At 36.0% G+C, this 18,319-nt stretch overlaps 1 protein-coding gene across 4 annotated transcripts in view; it reads right to left on the bottom strand.

The window, feature by feature from the left end:
* CPS1 (carbamoyl-phosphate synthase 1) overlaps nt 1–18,319 on the bottom strand; it is a 155,561-nt gene that overhangs the window by 93,621 nt on the left and 43,621 nt on the right. For all 4 annotated transcript variants that reach the window (XM_070422051.1, XM_070422049.1, XM_070422050.1 and 1 more), the window contains exons 2-3: nt 17,400–17,546; nt 2,813–2,922 (exon numbers count right to left, since the gene is read on the bottom strand). In XM_070422051.1, the coding sequence (XP_070278152.1) occupies nt 2,813–2,922; nt 17,400–17,525 (236 nt within the window). In that variant the 5' untranslated portion in view covers nt 17,526–17,546. The remainder of the gene's footprint in view (nt 1–2,812; nt 2,923–17,399; nt 17,547–18,319) is intronic.

Here is an 18,319-nt window from a genome sequence, read left to right as displayed (position 1 = left end):
ATGTATAGAACCACAATACCTTAATTACCGAACCCTTCAAAATTACAGAACACGAACTCAAAATCCTCCAAACCTATCTCTAGACTTTAGCAAACCTAAGGAAATGTTATGATAGAATGTGGAAATTTATTTCATGATATGACTGAAAGGAAAATAAAAACTGACTCTTAAGTCCTCAGGCCTATGCTCATATAATTTCCATTCCCTCAATTTCTTAAATTTTTAAGTCCTTAAAAAAATTTCTATAGGGTCTTAATTTTAACTTTAAAACATACTGCTTTAAAGTGTGCAGATATCCTGAAAATTTATTTATTCTACCAGACATAGTGAGCCCGAACTGGTATTTACTGTCGAAGGCTACCAGTTTCATCAAATTATTAACTGTGAAAAAGTAAAAGGGTTTTTTAAAATACTTTATAAGATACTGAAGAGTACACTGAGTATATCAGTGGTGGTTGCATGGGTGCATATGTTTATGAACATTTATTGAACACTTAAAACACAGAGTTAATTTCTATGAAATATATATTTAACATGGTTGATTTTCAAAATAGCTTAGTTTAAGAAAAAGGTATATGTTTGAGAATTATTATCAACTTAGAAGAAAAAATCAATCCCACAAATATTGACCCGAAGCATTTCTGACTTCTGAATTAAAATATCCAAATAACTATTTTAAAGTGCTGCTGTGGAGTTAGGGAGGAATGCAAAGGGGCTTTCTTTTAAAGTTCTGGGAAGGAAAAATATAAGAATATTTGAGCAATCTTACCCCCATAAAGGCCAGGAGCTACCTAAAGTAGCTACTCCACGCATTGAAATGCATTGCAATAAGTTTTTTGTGCCCTCTTACATTTCACTTTCTGCAGAAAGAGTTAAACCAAGTCTTTCTTGTAGATTACTACTGAAAGTGAATTTAGGATCTGAGGGGGACTGAATCGACAACCGTGAAACCAATAAAGTTCAGCTTGGGCAGTAGTCAACGTGAATTCTTCAACACCCATCCAGACTAACTCCTCCCTGAACTACCTCTGTGGACAGAATTCTTAGTCTTCCCCCTCAGCATCCCCTAACGTGACTAAAGTGCTGCAATACTTATCCACACCGCCATCAGCTCATTTCTCAGATGCCTCTCACTTGTTGGGAACTGATCATTTTTTAGCCAAGGCTTACATACAATATAAATGCATCTCTTGAAGATGAAAAACAAAATAATTCCCTTAATTATCAACCACCTCACCGAGTGAGCCACACAATGAATGACAGCAGCATTTCTCAGTGACAAATAGGGTTTGTGGACTAAGCTTATTAACGGATACCTTATTCTCCATAAAAAGAAATCCTTAATTAATTTAATTTGACTTCCCTTCTTTTTTCTTTCTGTAAAAGAACTGTCCGTTTTCTTTGAGCATGTGCTTACAATACTTTCCAGTAAACGAATAAATACAGCTTGTCCTAGAGAACTGCAGTGTTGGAAGCAAATTAATCCATCAGGTCCTGTTTGACTTCTGTGATGTGACAAGATTTATTACCCATAATCTATCACACAGAAGAAAACTCCAGTGCCCTCCATCATTCTGATCTATATTAAACAGTTGTTTGTTGGCAGGTATATTAACACGGCTAGTAATTAGTGCTGTCGAAAAGCTTAAATAATTGCCTGGTGAAGGAAAACTTTTCAAGCAGGTTTTATACACTGTAATTTAATGTTCTCACCAGTGGAACTATTTTAAAAACCATCTAATATTCTTCATTTCAAACAGAGAGCCAAGGGGTTAGAGAAAATGTACATTAATTATATCATCGAGGTTTGGCCAATCAATATCTCCAATATCACTTAACCCAGTGTCTCCTTGTCTTTATAAGGCTAACTTGAATTTCACTAAAGAATTCATCAAATATTTTATAGCTTGGTCTTTTGAATCTCTAATGAAAACTTCCTGAAACCATCTAGTCATGTTTAAAGACTCATACTTTTTTTTAATTCCCAGCTGTAAATGACTGTATAGTGCAGCCCCCTCACTGTTTATATGTGGGAACTAGGATTCAGAAAGGTTAAGTGATTTTCCCAATATCACATAATCAGTTATCATTAGGACTGAGACCAGAACTTTAGTCTCATGGCTCTCAGGTGAACAAACATGTGCTGGCTACGTAAGAACAGCTATAGGATTTCTGTAGCAACTCACATCCTTGTTGCAGTACATCTCTTAGCAGATCTTAACAGCTAAGTTGGGTCTCAGTTGATAAATTTTGAAAATATCAGCTCTACGCATCTGCTCTCCCATTGAATACTTCAAAACAATAAATGTATCTGTTATGTTGCCTTTCTTATTGGCGTGCAAAACTGTATAAAAACCCAAGGACTCTGTTAGCTCCTTAGGGTAGTTCATATTAGATGTGCAAGGTTGATTCTCAACTTCGCGAATAGAATGGCACTAGAGTGTGCTTCCCACCCTTTGCCCTGATCCAGTTTTCATCAGATCCACACCCCGCATGGCAGAAGCCACTGAGTAATCTCACAGAAACTCTGTCCTTGCACCCTATGTTTCTGGAAATAATTTTGTTCTTTTTTCTACCCCGGGGAAACACCAGTGTCCAAGTTCTGTTTCATTTACAACAGCAAAGAGGAGTTTGTGTCGCTGCCTCTTGTCAGGGGTGGCAGCAGTAGGCTGCGTACAGGCACAGCGCACCATCAGGGCAATATGAGGTCTTACTCTGATGCAGTGGTTTCGACTTCCCCCATGAGTAAGATCATCCAGTTATTCCTCCATACAGAGAAAGAATACAGACTTGGAGTGGAAGCATTACTCACCCTCCCAGGCCGGTATTAAAGACCACTTCACCAGCAACAGAGGATGGATGGCCAAAGGAATAACCCTTCATCTTAGTTCCATCTTCCAGGACAATGTGTGCCGTCTGTGCCTACAGAGACAGATTCATGATTCTTAGCAGACTACACAATGTAAAGCGCCGCTAGTTGAAAAAATCCCAAAGGTACAATACAAAAACCGATTAAATAAATGCACAGTATATTTGATGAAAACTTACTACCTAGATTCAGAGTCACTCTACTGTTACTTGTCACTTTTCTTCAAAGGCATGGCCCTTGTCACTGGCAGCTGTTTTATTTTGTTTTGCTTCAAAGAGGAACTGAAGCGTGTCAATACATTGTCTATTCTAAGTCTACTTGTAGAGTTCTTGTCAATCCAAAAGTACTTCCACTGAGCTGAAATGCTATGTGTTTATCCTTTCCCCCTTAATATTCCCTAGCTTTGCTCAAGTACTGCTGGAAGGAAAGTTCATGGGTTCGCATCAACATTGTAAATTGTACCACACAGCTCATCATCATTCTGAGGTTTAGAGCTGGAAGGAATCTTTAAGGTTATCTACCAAATTGTGTTCCAAGGAGTTCTTGCGTTTGATGGCACTGTCCCAAGGGCTGCCTCCTCCGCCAGCTTTATGGTCATAAAGAAGCTGAAACTTTATGCTCTGTTAATACTGATACAAAAGCAAGCACTATGGAACATCTAAAATTACATGTCTTTTGCTTTTTAGTGGAGTTAATTATATCCATGTCTGATTCTTTCTTTAAGTTATAAGGCATTCTGAATTTGATTGCTTCACCATACTAATCTTTGAAACAGCTTCTATAAAATTATTGGCTTAGAAGAGGGACCATTAGAGAAACTTATCAAAGAAGCAGGCTTTATCCACTCCTCATACATATTTTAAATTCTATTGTTGAAACAATTTAAACTTAACTCTCAATGTCCATAAAGTTCAGGAGAAAGAAAAATGTTTTAACCACACCTTCGGGTGCAAAATCTAGACTCTGTAAAAACCTCTATGGCACACAATAATTGGAACATGGTTAAAGAAATAAACTATTTAAGAAAAAACTCTAATAATTGAGAAAATTTGCATAATAATATTCAGTATGTTTTTTTTAAGATTCAAGATGATATTATGGTTATTTTTTTAAGACTCCTTGTTGTTTTACAGATATACACTGAAGTACTGAAATGATTAAGGACAAAATAATATGAGATCCGATATTTGCTTCAAAAGGGATTGGGAGAATAAGCAGGGTTATAGATGAAACAAGTCCGGCCATGAGTTGAAATAGTTGAAATAAGGGAGATTATTGTACTATTGTTCTCTCTGCAACGATTAAATGTGATCATTAAAGATAAAAACATTCTCTGCTTTTCTTCCGTCACATTCTTTGGACTGGACCCATAGTGTCTAATCCTTTTGTATCCTGCTACCAACCTCCACTCCCACCACACACACACACACACACCATGGTATGCAGCAGGAACTCAATAAATTATTTCTAGATTTCTGTTTCTAAGATCATCTAGCTTTATAACATGCACTCAGCTTTTCAAGTGTTAAAAAGAAAAAATAGCATTATTTTTCTATAGTGACCTTCCCTGTAGAAATACGATGCCTTTTTTATGTGCAAAGTACATAAGTCTCAACATTAGAATGATTGCTCCTCAATGTAAAGTAGTGTGTGTCTTTAAACCAATACATCAAGGACCTAAATATTGTGTGTGTATGTGTGTGTGTGCATACACATCTATAATTATAAAAGCATGATATGCTAATTAGACCGGACAGCCAAACGACCTTCTGGATGTCCTTCTGGATGAAGCTGCAGCTACAAGGGCTGAGGCAAGCCACAGCGGCTTCAGGGCCGCGCCCGTTGCACAAATTTTGTGCATCAGGCCTCTAGCTAACTTATATACACACAAGACTATTTTAGTAGTTTTTATTACAGTTGATATGTATAAGATACTTCTTTCAGCATGTCAGTATATATATATTTAGTCTGAGGTACAATGCATGAATTTCAAGTTTATATTTCTGAGAGAGATTGGAAAAGTGCTGTGCCACACATTTTATACATTTTTTTTGTGCATGTGAGTGTGTGGATGTATGTACATGGATAGAGTTCATAAAAAAAAATTTCCCCTTTCCTTAGTATATCAAATTACCTTTGAAGTTGAGTTTTGTTTTATCTATAGCCTGGAAGCCAGTGTTTGACATTTCAAGCTTGACACTTTATTTTTCAACAAGAGGCCCAGCGCACAAATTCATGCACAGGTCCCACGGCCTCACCCGCAATCTGGGCCGATTAGGGCCGTCTCGCCCAGTCCCGATCAGGGCCAATTGGGGCTGGCCAACCGGGGGGATGGACCGCAGGAGGTTGGCTGTGGGAGCACACTGACCACCAGGGGGCAGCTCCTGCATTGAGCATCTGCCCCCTGGTGGTCAGTGCGCGTCAGAGCGACTGGCCAACCGGTCATTTGGTTGCTTAGGCTTTTATATATATAGATAGTTGTGGTTTATCTTCTCAGCCACTAAACTAAAAAAGCTTTTGGAATTAGCACAAAGAAAACCACAATAATTAATGTAATATAAGTGACGATAAGACTTGGCTGGCGGAGATCAGCTTAATGCACGAGTTCTGAACTCTGCTCCCGAATCCAAGAAATCACCTTTGCACATCACTTCTACTAATCTAATATCCTTATTTCATATTTTAATGTTTCAACTATTATTTGTTTATTTATAATTCAAGACAGAGGTTGATAATTTTAGAAAGTAAGAGTGTAATGCTTAGTATATTTCCAAAGACTATTATAAGCTCCTCAAATGTCTATGGTGATGGCTCTCAACAGGATATGTTTAATGGGAAAAATCCCCATGTAATTCTGACAGTTTCACCAGGTAAAGTGCTTTGGTCCAAGTGATGAAATTTCACTGTCCAAAAATATTTCCTACTGAAAGTATTATCTTCTCAGGGAAGTAATGGATAGCCTACATGCTTTTATAAAATGGAAGGAAAAAGGAAAACCTTTTCTTAAATAATAACTTTGATAGAACCTAAGATAACTGTTCTCAGTTCACAAAATGTGTAAATTCCAGCTGTTTTCTATATACCAGTTTATCCGTCCTATTCTGAGCCATACCTGCCTAAAAATATTACTTCATTAATACTTTTCTTCTATTTTATCCTTTTCTCATCTAAGAATTTCAAATTGTCTGATCTGTTAGTCACCATCTAATTATTTTAAAGAAAGATGAAAATTAACATAAGCAAATCCAACTCCTGTTTCCTGTTCCTATAATTTAATTTGGTATTTTCCTTCCTTTCTCCATGGGACTAGTTTTCCACTTGGCTTTCCACCTTTTAAAGATATATTTGAGGAGACATTTACTGTTGCCTGGAATAGTCCCTGAGATTGTGCTCAATAGGACTTTTTGCTCCTTTAATTATATTTTTTGTTCTTTCTGGCAGCTTTTATAGACCTTCCAATCTTCTTTCCAACTGCACACTATATTGTTACAAGGCTTCTGTGTATTGCCCACAGTACCCTTTATATTCCACTTAACTCTATTGTCCTTCAATGAGTTTAAAATGATGAGTGCCAACTGACTTACCTATGAGGAACTCTGAACAAAGAGCTATTATTTGGAATCCCCTCTGTTGGCTAAGAGTTCCCCAAATGCTATTTCATTCCAACAAATCCAAAAGAAATCACCTAGTTAAGGTATTTTAGTAGCCTCAGTCCTAGTACAAAAAGGTCCGTAGCCTAGGAATTAGACCATAATATTAAGTTATAATATAAGTGCCTACTGCTAGAGCACTGTGGTACTTTAAATGTTGAAAATTCAAATGAAACTTTGATAAAGAAGAATATATACATGTGTAGAATGTCAGGAGAAATAACCAAAAAGTTATATAAATATGATTCTACAAAATATGAGTGCTTAATTAAATATTCCAACAAGACAGTTTGGACATTCAAGTCACATGTGCCAAGTACTATGTTAAGCTCTGGAAATACATGGATAAATGTCCCCAGTCCACCCATGTAGTAAAAGGGCTAGATATGCCCATGGTGACAAAAGAGAGGAAACCTCAAGAACAACACTGAAGCACCTGGATGTACAAAGACACAAAAAGTTTCATCACTCCCCCAGGAGATGACTCTTTAATTTTTTTAAAAAATCACACTTTCTTTTCCATCCATGATTTAAGTAATAACATTAAAAAATTTAAGAAAAAAAACATCAAATTTTGAATTTGAAGACCAAAATTTAAAGAATCCTTCAAGTTCCTGCTCAAATGTCATCCATCTTCTTGGAGAGAACTACCTGGACCCCCCTTTTCAAAATGACAATATGCCCTAGTCTACTCTTTTCTCATAGCACTCATTGCCTCTGAATATATTACCTTGTGTCTTATTTAAAATATCTGTCTTATCCCGCTAGAGAGTGAATTTCATGTGGGCAGAGTACAGGGTCAGCTTTGTTCACTGGTGTGCCTCCTATCCCTACATCAGTGCTTGGCACAGGGTAGACAATCTTTTAATTTTGTTGGATAAAGAATCATTGAGTTTCAATCTGAAGATAATAACATTTTAATATGTGTTTTCATGCATTCATTTTTTTTTAGTTTGTTTGAAATATGAATTCAAAAACAACCAAGTAGCTGTTTTGAGTTGTCTTTTCATTATGTTTAACTAACAGTGCTTTTCTATAATATCTTAAATGTAGTCTCATTTAATGCTGAAAAAGAGATGTGTCATTGAGGGGTAAAAGAGTGAGAAGGCAAAGGCCAGTGGATGGTTACACCAGGATATGCATATTAAACATACTAGCATTCAATAAAACAAACATATTAGTGTTAAAATACATATTGGGCAGAGTTAAGACAAATAATCATGGTGATTCAAAACAAAAAGGATTATTTATATCATTTTACAAGTTATTTCACATGAAAGAGTTAGGCGGTGTCTGAAATACATAACCAACTGTTTCATTCTAAAATATAGGAGTAAAGGAAGAAAACCCTGTATTGTTCAACTTAGTTTTAGAATAATTTATACAAATGAATCTTGCAGAAAAATTATTTTACATTTCTCATATTATTTGCCATAACAAATTGAAATGAAAAGTCTAAATCTAATTCAAAATGGATCAAAAGTTATTTTGAACACTAAAAACTATTATATTTTTAATCACCAAAATTAATTGAATAGACATGTATTACTTACCTTGCTCATTAATAAATCTGAGTATAGCTTGCTGCTGTGAACCAATCATTACCGAGCAGTACAAGCAAGCAACAGATTCTAAGGGGAGTTTAATCTCGGTAGAATTGAGAAGGATTTTACTTTGGTTTGCTCTCACTAAACATGGAGAACAACTTTTCTCCTTTTAAAATATGAATACTTACAGGACCATTATTTCCACCTGGCTACTCTGGGTTTTTTCTTTGTTGTTGTTTTTAATATGTCCTTACATATTAAAAGCCCTGTTTTCCAAACAACTTAAACAATAATAAATCTGATGATCTGATCCCTATCTGTTTGAATATTATGTCTTATTTCTCAATAGATTCTAAACTTAGAGGTTGAGGGGAAGGTGTGATTATCACCCCTAAAATCCTACTAGTATTAAATACCTAGCAAATACTAATTGGTTGAAGGAATGAATGAATAAATGAACGGCTATCAAGTGGCAAAGATGGTGCATAATTCTACTTTTGTTTCTCTGGGAGATACAGACTGGCTTGCAAATAACACTCCTGCTTTGCTCCAGTCATATTTAGACTATTCCCCTTACGCTCTGCTCACAAAAATAAGAAGTGATGGGCAATTTATAGCTGTATTTAATTCCACATGATCTATTTCCTGGAGACTAGGTAAAAGAATAAAGAACACCTGTTTCAGTAGTATTTTCTCTTGCATATTCCACCAAGTAGAGATGTAAGTGGATACAGCAATTTCTTTTTATAAAGCCATTATATCATAATTAAGCTTTATTTGCACTTTAGTAAAATTACTTTAGTCAGATAATCTACTAACTATTTAGCAGAGTACTGCTAAATGATTAAATAATGAATTTAATGAAAGGAAATTTATAACAGAAAGAAAAAGATACACACACTCTCTTCCATACCTACCTTCCCCATTATTTATTTTAATACTGATGCTATTAAATATTTTTCATTTTATATTTGATATAATTTTTTACTTTTAATCATATTTAAAATTCTTAATTCATTTGTCTTATTTTTTGGTTGAACTATTTTCTGAAATATAAATTTCTTATTCAATATTTTTTCTAGGAATGGTGAGTCTTACAAATCTTTCTAATCCAAAGATATTAAGTCTAATATGAAGATATTGGAGTCTCTCTCTCTCTCTCTCTCTCTCTCTCTCTCTGTCTCTCTCTCTGGCAACTTTTCCTAATATCTCTTGGAAATAACAACTTTTAAATCTCATGTGGTTCTAAGAATCCAAATTTAGAATAAGAATCCAAAAGCTTTTGAGAGTCTCAAGAAATAAAGTTCTGCTATTAATGGGGATTCTAATGCAGAGCCTTGCAGGACACCTAAGTGCTTTCTTTCTTCGTATAGCCCCAAAACATGAGAATTAGCCCAGCCCTAGCTGGTTGGGCTCCGTGGATAGAGCATCAGCCTGCAGACTGAAGGATCCTGGGTTCCATTACAGTCAAGGGCATATGCCCTTGGATTGTGAGTTCGGTCCCCGGGGGGGGGGAGGGGGGAGGTTGTAGGAGGCAGCCAATCAATGATTCTCTCTCATCATTGATGTTTCTATCTCTCTCTCCCTCTCCCTTCCTCTCTGAAATCAATAAAAATATATTTTTTTAAAAAATTATCCCAGACTTCAGGTGACTTTGACACAGCCCCTAAACATCAGGCAAGGCCCAAGGTCCTTAGGTGCCCCCAAGTTGGCCAATGTTCAAGAGTGGACATTCACTTTTGGGGGCCTAAGAAGCACAAAGTCAGCATGCAAGTATCTCAAATGAAAATCACACACACACATATTTCTCTATGCCTTCTAAAAATCTCTTGATTGACCTTGAACCAATGTTTAAATTGTATCTGCAATTAACATCTACAACTCTTCAGAATTACATTTTTTCCCATCCATATAATTAAATTGCAAAACATACAAACAAGCCCTTGCCATACCCACACCCCACAAAAAAATAGCCCAGGGATTTATAATCAATATGGATAGCAAGGAAAATGCATTAAAACTAGTTTATACTTATAGCTTGATTTCTTTTAGCCCGAAGCATACAGATATTGTGGATCTGAAAGCCCAGCTTCTGGCTGAGCAGCGCTCTCCCTGTGGGAGCGCACTGACCTCCAAGGGACAGCTCCTGCATTGAGTGTCTGCCCCCTGGTGGTCAGGGCACATCATAGCGACCAGTCATTCTGGTCATTCTGCCATAATGGTTGCTTAGGCTTTTATTATATAGATACTCTCTTTGAGATCAAGTTTAAAAGGGTAGATGTTTCAAAGCATTTTCCATAATAAGAAAAATGCAACAATTATTGATGGGAGTCACACAACCAAAATCCCTTTTTAAAAAGCTTTGAAAATGTGCCCATGGTGCTGTGATTAGCTGATTTAGAGGGCTTAGTCTTAGTCAACATTAAAACACAATGTATAATTTAACCTATAAATGTTTTTGAAACAGCCTGTGTTTATTATTGTTTTAGGCTTGTCCTTTGCATTCGGTATTGTTATTAAAAATCATCCACTTGTTCATTTATCATTCCACATCCCAGCATCATTCTGAGCTAGCTTCGAGGATATTGATTCTTTACTTTGAATCAGTTTTCTTTGGATCTTTTAGTTCAAAACACTGGATACAAATCAAAAATATATTTTCCTTGCAGTCTAAGATTGCTTATGGTGAACACCTATCATGTTAGACTTTTGCATACGTGGAACTTGCAGGAATATATGAGAAAGAAACAAATTGAAAAACAGCATATTCTGTTCCAAACATATGACAATATTTTGGTTGAAGTGGAAGAAATATGTCAACTCTAAACAGCATTGCCCTAAAATATCCTACCTAAAGCATTACTAATGGCCATATAAAACAAGAATCCTTACTGATTCTTTGATTTAAACAATGTGTTCTCAAAATGCAGCCAATAAAAGGAGAGGAAAACTATAATTTATTTTGTATTAAGGTAAAGTGCAATATATAAATGAGCTTTTGAATAAGCAATAAAATTACAACAGGAGAAATGATTTAGAGCAGTCTGAAGCTAAGTTAAACAACTATGGCTTCAGATATATAAGCACAGTAACAAAAATGCCAAATTAAAATGATCCATGTGATGTTTGAGGCCCAATTATAATTCTAACCAGATTTGCTACATGTATAGTTGTACAATACAGACTTCCCTGTGTCCTTGTGCTAACTGCAGTGCTTACACACCTCTGAAACGGGGAAGTACAGCATTGTGTCTGCCCCCGGGTGTGAGAATTCACAAGTAAAATGTTCTGGAAGTAAAGCCTCTCGAGCTAATTTATTTATTTTTCTTTTTATTGAATTTATTGGGGTGACATTGGTTAACAAAGTTATACAGGTTTCAGATGCACAATTCCACAGCACAGCTTCTGTGCATTTTACTGTGTGTTCACTACCAAAGTCAAGTCTATCGTCTATCACCATTTATCTCCCTTTCACCCTCCTCTACTACCCCCTCTCCCCACCTTCTCACTCCTTACCCTCTGCAATCACCACACTGTTTGCAGTGTCCATGAGGTTTTTTTTTCTTCTTTCATTTTTTTTCAATCCCTCCACCTTCCCTTCAACCCACCCCCCTAACCACAGCTGTCAGCCTGCTTTCTATCTGAGTCTATCTCTATTTTGCTTGTTAGTTCATTTTCTTCATTAGATCCCACATGTAAGTGAAATCATACAGCACTTGTCTTTCTCTGACTAAGCCTCAGGCTAATTTAGCAGTAAGTTTCATAAAAGATCTGAATATAAAACATTATAGCTATAGTAATCCTCTTAAGCTAGTAGTGAAAATAAAAATGATCTACTCTGGGAATCTGACTCTATTACTGTCAGATTGTCATGTAAATTATTTGCATATCAGAAAAAGTAGAAGCCCCATGTGTTTATTTCATTTTCACCAAGGCCTAAAGCTATATAATATGTTTGATTTCTGGCTTACCTCATGATTCTGAGCTAGTAGTTCATGTCAGTACTCATCCTCTTAAGAATCAAATAAATCTGATCCAAGATTTGCAAGAAGGAAGCTTAAAGCCAGAATTTATTTCAGTTTCTTATTGCATAGGTAATATGGTAAAAAGCTAAAATCTTTGGAATGTTCTCTATTGATACATGAAAGCTTATTTTTTATTCTTTAAGTTACACTATCAAAATATGGATACTCACAATTCAGAATTACAGCACAATTTGCTCTCTAGAATATTTAATGAGACTTGGCTGTAGTTATAATGTCAACATTTCAGGATTTCAAAGTACTGTAACAGCAGTAATCAATTAAGCCTTACAACATCCCAAGTTAATATTCAGTCATCTGCCTTTGGTTAAACTTCAGCCAGTGTTGGGGGAAAAAAATCACGAAGCTGATTTCCTTTAATACTTCTATGTTCTGGTCATTTATAAACAAATGAGTCAGATTTATAAGTGATTTTTATTCCAATTATGCTTCTCATTATAAATAAAATATGGCACTTAGAAAAATTCCATTACAAAATATGTTTAAAAATTGTAGGTTTATTAACATCTGCTATGTAGTACAATGTTCTGAATCTTAGAGGTATCTCCAATGCTATATGGTAATTTTTACTTTATAATAATAAAGTAAAATAGTCTTCTATTCAATTCCACATCATAGAAAAAACTTGTTCAGTAAAATTCTTAGTGATACAGCAACCCTAATGATTCATTTGTAAGAGCTTCACATTAACCAATAAGCTCTCTATGGAATTTTAAAGACCATCATATAGCACTTATTAAGTTGGGACTAAAAGAAAAAAGCATAGAGGGGAGTTGAAAATACTTTCTTGAATTGAACTCCTTAGGGCAGATGAAGAAAATCAAGTGTAAACTTGAGATCACCAGGGCTGAAGAGTCCAACACCAAGTGTGACCGTGGTCCATGTAGCTGTCTTCAATCCTCCATCATTGTAGAAACCTTGAGGAATACTGGTCACATGGAGCACGTTCAGTCTTGCATAGAAAACTCCTACAACCTTGAAGTGACCTCTGGTATGATCACTGCTTGAGAGATATTGGAAACATTCTACTACACTCCCACCTTTAGCACAAATCAGAACTATTAAGAACGTCTAAAGAAGAGGTGAGGGCAAAGGAAGGTTCTCTATTTCCACAGAAGTGGGTTCTAAATTAGCCTTTAAGCCAGCAGTAAGTCTGGCTAAGCATGGTTAAATAGAAACTCCAGGCATCATCAGCAAGAGAGGGAAGCTTGAGGCCAAGATTAGTGCCAGTTCTTTGGGCATTTCCCTCACCCGAATCCTTAGTTTCTGACCCAGAACTGGGACTAGGGTGAGGCGAGTGAGGTGCCTCGGGTGCAACATGGAAGAAAGGCATCCTTGGTCCTGGTAGCAAGAGCCTCCTTCCATGTTGCACCTTAGCTATTTCACTCCCCTACCCTAGTCTAAGCTCTGCTCAGCTATTTTTTTTTCTCAAAGATTTCATGGCAAGAAGCTCAAAATATCTGTTGATGACAAACAAGTGAGTGTATAGTTTAGAAAGAGGGCTATGAAAAGTGGAGTACATAAATAAAAATGTTCAAAAGAGGGGCCACCTCCAATTTAAAGAAATATTGTCCAACAAAAATTTGTAAAGTCGCTCATCTATTCCAACTAATTCTGCAACAGCTCACTTGGGATTGGAACATTAATTTATTATTTCAATAATTTGGATTATCCTGGATGAAATCCAGTCCTAAAACCTATCTTTAGTAAAAGTATAATACAGTTATTTTTTAAAGTGTGTGATAATCATATCGGTATCCCACCTCTTCTATGTACAGAGGCTCCAATATAACAATAAAATCTATTTTCTGTGAATGTCTTTGTAGCTACTACAATATAACTAAATGGTTCTAATTGTAGGAGTTTTTGTAGTTGCCAATTCTAATCAAATCACAATAGCTCCTCAAGACTGAGCTAAATAGATACTTCTACGTTAGAATCAGAATATAATATCTTACAAAATGAAAACCTTTCAGAGACAGCAATGATTCCTGCAACTGATTTGTATCTGAAGTGCCAGAGACAAGGATACTTGGACAGTTAGGTTCCTGTCTTAATTGTAACACAAGTCACAATTTTTAAAAATAAGTGGATTAATGAAAGAAGCAGTATTTATTGGACCCTTTTCTATTCATAGGGAGCTTAACCTTTCTAATTTAATCACTTCAATTTCCAAATTCATTTGCAAGTAAAAACAAAATCATTAATTCTTGGCTACTTTCCAAGGCTTGTGAACTCAGAATTTTAAATTTGTAAGTTTCTTGAAATCAGAGACTATCTACATTATCTATTTATTTCCACTTATTTTTCTGTCTGCATACTATCAGGATAAAAGTTTCATGTTTACTTGTAAAATAATGAATTAATGAATTAATGAATGAATGAAATAAGATATTAGGTTGTACTTCCTGCCTTTTGGAAATGAATTCACCATAGTGGAAAAAATATTTGCTTCATAATCTTTGAGTCTAATTCATTATAAGCAATATCTTCCTAAAGATAGGTTTAATATAAGGCGAAGGTGAAAAAATTACCACTATAAGTATTTGAGAAATTGTATCATATATCTTGTCATTTGTGGATGTGTAGCCCATGAATAACATGAAAAGACTCTGATCTATCTCTCTACTAAATCCTACTGAAAGGCATAGGACAGAATTTATTTTTTCAAGTATCCAGTTTTGCTTTTAAAGTATTTTATATATTTTTTAAGTACTGTTCATATGTGAAGATCACACAATCCTTTGATTAAGGAATCATTTCCACACACTGATGACAAAATTTAGATTTGAAGAGAATATATGACTTGACCAAGTTTAGAGCATTGATAAATGCAGAGGAGGGATTAGAATCCAGATCAACTACAATTGGCTGAATGTAATAATGAGCACCGAACATCTTACACTACTAATATAAAGAGATTATGGTTTCTAAAACCTTCATGGAATAATATTTTTACAGTGGTTGATCATGTATACCTTTTATATCAAATTATTTTTTGTTTGTTTGTTTTGTTAATCTTACCCAAGGATATTTTTTTCCCATTGATTTTTAGTGTGGAAGGCAGGGAGGGAGGGAGAGGAGAGAGAGAAACATCGATGTGAAAGAGACACTTCAATTGGTTGCCTCCTGCACACGCCCTATCTGGGGCCAGGAATCAAATCTGCAACCCAGGTACGTGCCCTTGACTGGAATCAAACCCATAGCCATTCAGTGAGCAGGCTGATGCTGTAATCATTGAGCAACACTGGCCAGGGCCATATCAAATTCTTTTTAAATGAAGGGCACCTTGAAATTTGTTGCTCTTCCCATAATGAAATAGAGCTGTCTATTGGCAGGTATGCTATGTAAATATTAGCCACAAACAATTATGCAAGGAAGGGCCACAAAAAAGTACAAGTGTGTCACTGCTGTTGTCTAACCCACACTCTGTCACCAAGGGGAGCGTGACCTTCAAAGACATTGAAAGGCAACTAATCCAGGCCAATGTTTATTGACCTGAGAGCAGCATATCTTCCACAATCTAACTCTAGGCAATATTGTTTTCATTACTATTTATTCTCTTTGAAGTTATATATGAGTACCTTTGACATATCACTCACACTGAACTGAAACCAGATACTCTCATAATTTATAGCTGCTCACTGTATCTTTGGTGATGTTTTAGAACAGTGGTTCTCAACCTTCCTAATGCCGTGACCCTTTAATACAGTTCCTCATGTTGTGGTGACCCCCAACCATAAAATTATTTTCGTTGCTACTTCATAACTGTAATTTTGCTACTGTTATGAATCGTCATGTAAATATCTGATATGCAGGAAGTATTTTCATTGTTACAAATTGAACATAATTAAAGCATAGTAATTAATCACAAAAATAATATGTAATTATATATGTGTTTTCTGATGGTCTTAGGCGACCCCTGTGAAAGGGTCGTACAACCCCCAAAGGGGTCGAGACCCACAGGTTGAGAACAGCTGTTTTAGAACATATGTCCTTTCTGCTCTCTTGTTACAATTAAACTAAATTTTTAAAAAATGGTTGTCCCTGGGTTTCTTAATTTTAAATGTAGCTTTTTAATACTTTATCCTGAGATCTTAACTTACTTTTCTCACTCTATCTGTGTGTGTGTGTGTGTGTCTGCCTTCTCCCACCCTTACCTCCCATCTCTCACTCCTCACCTCCTATCTCTTTCTGTCTCTCTCTCTCTTTTCCTTCCCTTTTACTCCTGTCCCTTCCCCATTCCTGTCAGTGGAGGCCATAAGAATCTATGGGCATTGCTAAGCCCTACAGATGTCACTCAGTTACAACCATATTGAATCCTGACTGGAGCAACCTAAGCAGTAGAATCTGTAGAAGCATTTAAAGGACTTTTAGTCAACCCAGTGGACATATAAAGTACAAGCAGAATACTTAAAACTATTACAACCTAATTTTATATCCACTGAGAGAAATTGCTTAGGGGTTTTTTCCTACTTCACTTTTCATAGCTCTTACTACTAAAGAACTACTGAGATTACTCCAGCTTCATATTCACAACAGGTGATTCGCATTGTCAAAGTTCCCATGGAGTAGCTTCAGACTTCTCTGGCAATAAATGTCTTCACAAAGGTACAGAAAGGAACAGAAGCCTAGTGAACTCTCATAATTCAGGGGCTGGGGCAAGGAAGAGCACTTAATGCTCCCTTCCTGGACCTGCTCCTCAGTTATATATACACTCAGAGGAACAGAATCATCAGCTGCTAATTGTCTGTCTTACTCTGCAAACTAAAACTCGTAAATGTGGCCTTCTAAAGAAGGGCTAAGAGGAAAAAGGGAAAATCATTGTCTACATGAAGATCTGCAAGTATCCGATATTTTCCTTTCAAACATTTTCTGAAAAAAGAAGACATTTGAAAAGATAAAAGTTTACAGTGAGACAATATAGGACGGGGGCTTAACACACCGTCATGTGGCTCATGAATAAAAGCAACCCCACATTTGAACCCAAACTGTGAGCAGTAGCGTCTGGGCACACACAGAGCCCTAAAAGCTTTTAAAATATTTGCTTTCTAAACAGAACACTTACAGTTTACATGTTAACCGGAATTGTGACCCTCCTTCTGTAGTTTGTGAAAATTGCTGTATTTTTACTCAGAGCAGATAAAAATAAGCATCAGGTAAATCAGTAGGTTCTATGGTAAAGTAAATACTAATAAGTTAACATTTCAGAACTACATTCAGATATTTGCTTCACACTAAACTACATCCCATCCAATTCTATCAGAAGCAATGAATATGAGAATATTACCTTGACAGAAAGGAGCCTAACGCCAGGTCTTGAAAATTTCCATTGATGTTGTGCAGTCAAATTGGTAAAGCTGAAACCAGTCTTCAGGGTCTTCACTACTTTGCAAGCTGTCAAAATCCTCGTCATTTTGAAGATGTGGTTTTGTGACTAAAATTAAATGAAATTACATATATTTTATGAGAATTTTGTTACAATATTTTTAATTAATGGGAAAGAAAGCTGGGGAGAGGGGAGTACAGCCAGGTGCTGAGGGCTGACTGCACAGGGATCTTTGAATTTCCATTCATTCTGTTATTAAATGTCTTCAGCCACAGCTCCTCCTTCTCTTAACCCCTCCTCCCAAGGTAATGCCCGGAGATGTTCTATGGACATGTAATACGAATTGCAAAACATCAAACACTACCTTCTCCTGCTGAAATAACGCTAGTGTTGTAGAAAACCAGTCATCCATCAAAGGAATTGCTTATGCAGCTGAATAGAATGACCTAGACAACCTTAGGCATCTCACCCTAAAGAGTAGCAACTTTCTAATAATGCCAAGGATCAAAGGCTTTTTACTTGTATTAGATGTGATGCCTAATTTGCCTCAAAAAAATGTTGGATTTCTAAAGAAACCTGAAAACTTGGCATTTTCTGCTTGGAAAAAGACAGTGGGAATCACATAAAGCCAAAAAGAACGTCAGAATAGACTTTTCTCCACAAATAGAGAGTAAAATATATTGTTTTTGCTTCATTTTGAACTTTTGGGTTAATAAAGTTCTGTGTTCCAAATTTTAAAGCAATGGGTAATAGTAAGTAAAACACAGCTGGAACAAAGCAACCTATTTAAATCCCTCTCAAGTGTTAGATATGTAAGTGTAGGAAACAATGGCAAACATTGATTTGAATTTTTAAAAAGGATTTTTAATTATTAAAATGTT

The sequence above is a fragment of the Myotis yumanensis genome, unplaced genomic scaffold, assembly GCF_028538775.1.
Source record: "Myotis yumanensis isolate MYYU_CA2020_CCGP unplaced genomic scaffold, mMyoYum1.0.hap1 SCAF_8, whole genome shotgun sequence".
Lineage (NCBI taxonomy): Eukaryota > Metazoa > Chordata > Mammalia > Chiroptera > Vespertilionidae > Myotis > Myotis yumanensis.
Note: the sequence above shows the minus strand (reverse complement) of the source record. Positions and strands in the feature narration are given on the sequence as shown.